The sequence below is a fragment of the Muntiacus reevesi genome, chromosome 19 (genome assembly GCF_963930625.1).
Source record: "Muntiacus reevesi chromosome 19, mMunRee1.1, whole genome shotgun sequence".
NCBI lineage: Eukaryota > Metazoa > Chordata > Mammalia > Artiodactyla > Cervidae > Muntiacus > Muntiacus reevesi.
In genome coordinates, this window is record NC_089267.1 from 14,920,789 (window position 1) to 14,928,956 (window position 8,168).

The 8,168-nt window shown below is 34.9% G+C and overlaps 1 protein-coding gene across 1 annotated transcript in view; it reads right to left on the reverse strand.

Moving 5' to 3' along the window:
- The window catches only part of IMPG1 (interphotoreceptor matrix proteoglycan 1), a 146,632-nt gene extending 144,549 nt beyond the window's left edge, over positions 1-2,083 (reverse strand). Inside the window, 1 exon segment of the mRNA XM_065911797.1 lies at positions 2,017-2,083. Coding sequence (XP_065767869.1) covers positions 2,017-2,083 — 67 coding nt within the window.
- Positions 2,084-8,168: the final 6,085 nt, after the last annotated feature.

Below are 8,168 nucleotides of genomic sequence, written 5' to 3' on the forward strand. Positions count from 1 at the left end.
AGGAAATCAGTCCTGAGTATTCATTGGAAGGACTAATGCTGAAGCTGAAACTCCAATACTTTGGCCACCTGATGTGAAGAACTGACTCATTGGAAAAGACCCCGAAGCTGGGAAAGATTGAAGGCAGCAGGAGAAGGGGATGACAGAGGATGAGATGGTTGGATGGCATCACCGACTCAATGGGCATGAGATTGAGCAAGCTCTGGGAGTTGGTGAAGGACAGGGAAGCCTGGTGTGCTGCAGTCCATGGGGTCACAGAGTCGGAAGTTGGACATGAGTGAGCGACTAAAGTGGCTTACTGATTGACTTTAAATTCCTAGCTTTTATTCTCAAAAGCTACTTTTATTGAGTTGAACTCCTCTCTCTACCAGAAGCATTTTCTATGTAAAGGTTTAATTATCCATAAATGGGAAACCAGTCATAATGCCTAATTAGCCATAAATGGGAAACCAATCTGGCTAAAGTACATAAACTCTAATTAAGGTAAACCTTACTAATGAAGATTAACAGAAATTCACAGATTGGAGATTCTTATGGAATAAAAAGCCCCAAACAAGTAACCATGTAAGATCTTTTATTATGCAGTTATAGGACTTTATTTCTCAGATATCGGCATATAACAAATTGTAGTTCTTTTGGTAAGCTTCTTTCACTTAACTTTCTATATGTAATTATGCTACTTGAAATTGTAGTAGCTGACATATAATATATGAAAATAGAAAAAATAGCTAAATTAGTTAGCAATTAATTAAACAAATGAAACCAAAGCTGATTTGATGGGTCAGGTTTTGGAAAGTGACAAATTGGTTCACTTCAACAGATTAAGCTCAGAATGTACTGAAATCTCATCATTTGTTTCTAATTAAAATGTTTTTATAAATGTAAACATTTATATATAATTGACAACCGAAAGGTAAGTAAACTTTGTCTCCATCCTTTATCATTTATAGGTAGCAAAACATAAAGGGAGTTTTTATATAATTTTTCCATAAATTTTCTCTTCCCTCCAAATGCAATGATTAAGATGTTACATACAAAATAGTTGTTGGAATCTGTTATTTTGTGACTTAAGAAGTGCAATCAAGAATGTGTTTTACTTTTCCACAGTCATTTTAAAATCAACATGTAAATCCATGGCTGATTCATGTCAATGTATGGCAAAAACCACTACAATATTGTAAAATAATTAGCCTCCAACTAATAAAAATAAATGGAAAAAAATTAAAAAAAATAAAATTACAATTTAAATTACAATTAAAAAAATGTCAGTGCTTCAGTTAAAAGGTTGATTGTGGAAAGTTACATCATCCTTACAGAACTGAACATTACTGATTTCAGATGTCTTAAAAAGATTAAGTATGTTATAATGATCAGTCTCATACTTAAAAAAGTGAAACTTTCTTCAACAGGTTATTTTTTAATACATTATTTTTCTGAAATATACCAATTTTTGTGACTTGCTTTAGATTCATTTGAAGATTTGCCATAAGAACTTGCAGTGCCTAGCTCTTTTATGCATGTATCTCCACAAGCAACCAAGTTTCTGAGTTGGTCCTCATCATGGACACTGAAGATGAAGCACATTTGCTATTTTCTAATGGACACAAATTCATGGTTTAACTATGAGAAAGTAAGGAATATGTTTTTTGTCTGATCATAAGTGACAAAGTGTTAATTTCATGTTTTTTTGTGGACCTACTAATGCTATTAACATTAATGTTATGAATCTTGTTCTTTTTTTAAAGAGAAAATAGGATGCATTCATCTCTCCTATTATGTTTACATAAGTTGCACTTAGCATGAAACTATAAAAACCATATAATGTAAATATAAAATAAATATTAAAAAAATCAAGTGAAAACCATTTCTGACAGTCATTCAGTCATGATTTATTCAGGGCCTACTGTATATGAGCCCTCAGAAATACAGTGGTGACTTTCCTGATTTTGACTGTTCACCTTTGTAAACAGATTTTATATATAAGCAGCTAAAAAAATAAGGAAGTATTTAACTTACCTTTGATTCCTTGAACTTGGAGAAAAATCCAAAGGAAAAAAATAACTCTTCTAGCTTCCAAATGCATTCTGGCTTTTGTGCATTGATATTTCTGATAATAGTCACAGAACAGCCCAAACTCACATTAAAAAATATGACAGAAATATGAAAAATAAGGAAATATTGAATTGACTTAGGATAACCTTCTTGGCTTACCTTTATGAGGGTGCCAATTTATGAAGAACACGAGGCAGTGCCTGCTTCTGGAATAATCTCCTTATCTTCCCCTCAGGTGTAATCTCTGCTTAAGGACCAGCTGGAGAACCTTTATCTCATTAACCTTCTGGAAGAGCATCTGTCAGCCCAGCTCTGGGACCCCAAATGCCATTAAAAACAAGTGTCCACAGACAGAAGGAACACTTTTTTCCTTAGTTATTCACCTATTACAGGGACACAGAGAGCCAGGGAAGTCCTGACAAACGCAGAAGGCGGCTGACAGTTAGGGTCAAGTGTTTTCCAAAATGACATGTGCAGGATCAGCCACTGAAGTAGCTTAATTGTGAGCCCATGGAAGTATGTGATTATTTGATACATTTGTCTCCAGAGGTAGCAAAGCTGTCTCTGTTCTCATTGAATTGAATTGCTTTGACAATTGCTTTTTTTCTGGCATCTATGAGTACACAGATGACCTTTTAAAGTCCAATTTAAATTAAATTTTTTTTTTTTATTTTTTTATTTTTTTTTTTTTTTGCACAGAATGTACAGAGTCAAATAGTTCTACAAGATTTGTGAAAAGTAATGGTACCATACCTACCTGCATTCAAAGGTAATGTTGACTTAAAAAAAATACCCCAATGAGAGGTGCTAGCTTTATTTGCAGCAAAATGAGGACTGCAGCTCAGGAGACAGCACCTCAAATAGTTCTGAGAGACTGTTCCAAAGAAGCAGGGGGAATGGCAGCATATATGAGATTTTGGTGAAGTGGGGTTACATGCCACCAAGCACATATTTTTCCAGAAGGTTTCTGCTAGTCTGGGGAAGCTTTCTGCTGGTCGTGAGGAACAGTCATCACCATGAAGGATTTTTACGGCTCTTCTAGATTTGAGAAGATACAAGAATTCGGCTCATAAATTTGGCTCCCGAAAATATCTAACTATGAAGACCTGTCCTGCCAGTCCCCCCGCCCCAGCACAGCGAGCCTCACTTCCGCTCTCCACCCTGAACTCCTCTCGGGGCTCTGCCGATCAGCAGCTGCAGCAGCACGTGATTTAATCGTGGTAGAGCGATGGCAAGTGCCCACGGCATCTGCCAATTCTGTCGTGGACAGCAACCACTTTTAATTCTTTAAGCTAATTCTTCTAGTAGTCTCATTAGTCTCTCTAAATAGTAGGCTTCTGTTGCTAATCCTTTTGTTTTTCACTTTCAGGCATTGTCCAATAACGAATGTGGAGAACGCCCTCTCCCCCAACCCCACCCAATCCCTCCCCACCCTCATAAGCATGCTCTGGTCCTATCCTTCCACCTGCCTCAGTATTATTGGCTTTTCAGAGGATTGAAAATTCAGTCTTTTGTTATTGTGACTACATGCTACATATAGCTGAGGCTGGAATATACTATAACTACTAACAGGTATTGAACTCATATGTTGTGATCAACATTATTCTTAAGAGATTTCTGTAGATTCCCTATCCATATTATTCGGATGGTGGCATTCTTGAACTGATTCTCTGACTTAAAATTCACACTTTCTTCTATTTCCTCCTTACTCTTTCTACTCTCATTTCTAGAAAATTTTCTCAACTTAATCTTTTAACCTTAAATTTTTACTGTCATTTGTAATTTCTGGGAATTGTTTTTGGTGGTTTTTGTCTTAAATTCTTTCCTTTTTAAAAAATTTTAATAAAATACTCTTTCAGGATTTCAAGGATAAAAATTTGTTTACTTCTTTAATGATATTAATAACATTTTCAAAAATTTTGGAAATTTTGTAGCCTCTGTTTGGTCCAAGCTGAATTTAAATTAAAACATTTTTTAAACTTTTTTTTTATCTTTTATATTCAAAGCTTTTAACAAATATCTGATAATTCTTGGCTGACCACTCACCTATTTTAGAGTCTGTAAATAGTTGACTGAAAGTTTTGTGCATAATATTGGAACCTGTGAACTGTGGTCTTCAGTGTAGTAGTATAAATTTGTCACAAGCATTATATGTGACATACTATAAAATTATTTGTCTAAGATCCAAATTTAACTGAGAATTCTACATTTTTATGCTACATTTGGCAAATCTTTTCCCAGAATGTCTGGTCAGTATCTTTAAATATTTCCTCCTCATGTGATCAGATCTTCCTGAAAAGACTATACTCATCTCTTGATTTTAGGAGATAGCCTAACTCCCAATATATCAGTACCTGAGTGAAGAAATAGGGCTGGGACTTGGGTCTTAATAGTCTCATATATATTTTAATTTAATCTTGTTTTCAGAGAAGTACCCTTATTCTCAAATCTGCCAAATATTTAATAGTCCAGAGAATGTTTTACCCTGCTCAGAAAATAAACATTCATCCTTCTGTTGGATGGCAAAAAGACAGTTATACAAATAATGGAATGGGGGAGGGGAGTTGGAAATCTAGGTGATTATTAGCTACTTCAATTTATTCTTCTATTTTTAATGTAATCTTCTGTTAAGTTACCTACATATCTAGAAGTATACTGCATGTCTTTAAACATATGTATGTGCATATATATATATATTTATATGCGTGCATGTGCGCTTAGTGGCTCAGTCGTGTCCAACTCTTTGCAGCCCCTTGGACTGTGGCCCATGAGGCTTCTCTGTCCATGAGATTCTCCTGGCAAGGATACTGGAGTGGGTTGCTATACCCTCCTCCAAGGCATCTTTCTGATTCAGGGATCAAATCATGTCTCCTGCATTTCAGGCAGATTCTTTACCTGCTGGGCTACTAGGGAAGAATATATATATATATTTTATATATATATATGTAAATTTGGATATATACAAATATCCAAATATATATATTTGCATATATATAAATATGTAGTATATACATATATATATATATATATATATATATATATATATATATATATAAATTTGATTGTTTCTGAGCTTTCTTTCCTGCCATTTTAAGACTAGTCCTTCTAGGTCTGTTACCATTTATCCATATTTTAAAACTTGTTTAATTTTTCACAGAACTAGAACAAGTAATTTCACTATTTGTATGGAAATACAAAAAACCTCGAATAGCCAAAGTAATCTTGAGAAAGAAGAATGGAACTGGAGGAATCAACCTGCCTGACTTCAGACTCTACTACAAAGACACAGTCATCAAGACAGTATGGTACTGACACAAAGACAGAAATACAGATCAATGGAACAGAATAGAAAGCCCAGAGATAAATCCATGTACCTATGGACACCTTTTCTTTGACAAAGGAGGCAAGGATATACAATGGAAAAAAGACAACCTCTTTAACAAGCGGTGCTGGGAAAACTGGTCAACCACTTGTAAAAGAATGAAACTAGATCACTTTCTAACACCATACACAAAAATAAACTCAAAATGGATTAAAGATCTAAATGTAAGACCAGAAACTATAAAACTCCTAGAGAGGAATATAGGCAGAACACTCTCTGACATGAATCACAGCAGGATCCTCTATGACCCACTTCCCAGAATATTGGAAATAAAAGCAAAAATAAACAAATGGGACCTAATGAAACTTAAAAGCTTTTGCACAACAAAGGAAACTATAAGCAAGGTGAAAAGAGAGGCCTCAGATTGGGAGAAAATAATAGCAAATGAAGAAACAGACAAAGGATTAATCTCAAAAATATACAAGCAACTCCTGAAGCTCAATTCCAGAAAAATAAATGACCCAATCAAAAAATGGGCCAAAGAACTAAACAGATATTTCTCCAAAGAAGACATACAGATGGCTAACAAACACATGAAAAGATGCTCAACATCACTCATTATCAGAGAAATGCAAATCAAAACCACAATGAGGTACCATTACACGCCAGTCAGAATGGCTGCTATCCAAAAGTCTACAAGCAATAAATGCTGGAGAGGGTGTGGAGAAAAGGGAGCCCTCTTACACTGTTGGTGGGAATGCAAACTAGTACAGCCGCTATGGAGAACAGTGTGGAGATTCCTTAAAAAACTGGAAATAAAACTGCCATATGACCCAGCAATCCCACTTCTGGGCATACACACCAAGGAAACCAGATCTGAAAGAGACACGTGCACCCCGATATTCATCGCAGCACTGTTTATAATAGCCAGGACTTGGAAGCAACCTAGATGCCCATCAGCAGACGAATGGATAAGGAAGCTGTGGTACATATGCACCATGGAATATTACTCAGCCATTACAAAGAATTCATTTGAATCAGTTCTAATGAGGCGGATGAAACTGGAGCCCATTATATAGAGTGAAGTAAGCCAGAAAGATAAAGAACATTACAGCATACTAACACATTTATATGGAATTTAGAAAGATGGTAATGATAACCCTATATGCAAAACAGAAGAAGAGACACAGATGTACAGAACAGAGTTTTGGACTCTGTGGGAGAAGGCGAGGGTGGGATGTTTCGAGAGAACAGCATCGAAACATGTATAATATCTAGGGTGAAACAGATCACCACCCCAGGTTGGATGCATGAGACGAGTGCTCAGGCCTGGTGCACTGGGAAGACCCAGAGAAATCGGGTGGAGAGGGAGGTGGGAGGGGGGATCGGGATGGGGAATACATGTAAATCCATGGCTGATTCGTGTCAGTGTATGACAAAACCCACTTCAATATTGTAAAGTAATTAGCCTCCAACTAATAAAAATAAATCAAAAAAAAAAAAAAAGAGAGAGAACTAAAACAAAAAAAAATTTAAAAAAAGCCTTGTTTAAACCTACATGTTCAGATCAATAAAATTATTATGAAGTGAACACCCTGGTAACATACAAGTAAAACCAGGGAATATTAATAGCCCTCCAGAGGGAAACATGGTCCTATTCACAAAAAAAGAGCTTTATTCTCCATGAAATATAATCACTAATTTTGATTTCTATGGTGATCACTTATTTGCTTTTCTTATTGATTTTGGCCGCTTAACTACACATCTATAAGCACCACTGCATGCTTTTGCTTATCCCTCCACCATCTGTTGAAAGAATCATTTTCCATATTGTTCTGAAGCTCCACCTTTGTCATAAAATCTGTGTATATCATATACTCATGTTTTCCCTACCCTTTTCCTCCCTCTTACTTTCATTATATTGACTCATCTTCTTTCACTGTTATCTCTTCAGCTAGGTATAAGTTACTGTTTTTAATTTTAGTTACTGTATTTTTCTGTTCTGGGATATCCATTTAGTTTTTTAATTTAAATTGATTTACCTTTTATTGAAGGATAATTTTGTTCTTTTTCAAGTCTGCTTCATCATTTGTTAAAAATAGTTTATGCCTCTGTGTTAAAACCTTTAATTTTGTGTTTTATTTCATTGAACATAGAATAGTTTGATAACTCCAAATTACGAAGCTCTGGGTGTTGTGTTTGTTGTCTTTTTGTTATTCATTATTACCTCATCTCCTTGTACAAGTAGTTATCTTTTATTATTGTATGATAAACATTATATTTTAATAGTTATAGTACAATAAGCAAGACATAGCATTGTATTAGTGAAAGAAAAGACATAAAGATTAATGAAATGGAATAAAGAGCCAAGAAGGGCTCACACGAATACAGTTGACTGATTTTGGACAAAGGTGCAAAATCAATTCAATGGATAAAAGGATTGTCTTTTCAACAAATGTTGCCAGATGAATCCTCCCCCTCACTAAAAAATCCTATAAAAGACAAACAAAAAATGAATCTACACACAAACATTATGTTTTACCCAGAAATGAAGTAAAAATGAATCAGGCACATAAGTGAGAAATGTATATAAAATTCTATAAAAATATAGAAGAAAATTTTCTTGAGCTCAGGCTTAGTGATGAGATTCTTAAACAGAAGATGAAAGCATGAACCATGAAAGAAAAGAGTAAGTTGGATTTTATTAAAGTGAAAAACTTCTGGCCTTCTAAACAGACTGTAAACAAAATTAAAAGTTAAGTCACAAATGGGGAGATAATATTTGCAAAACACA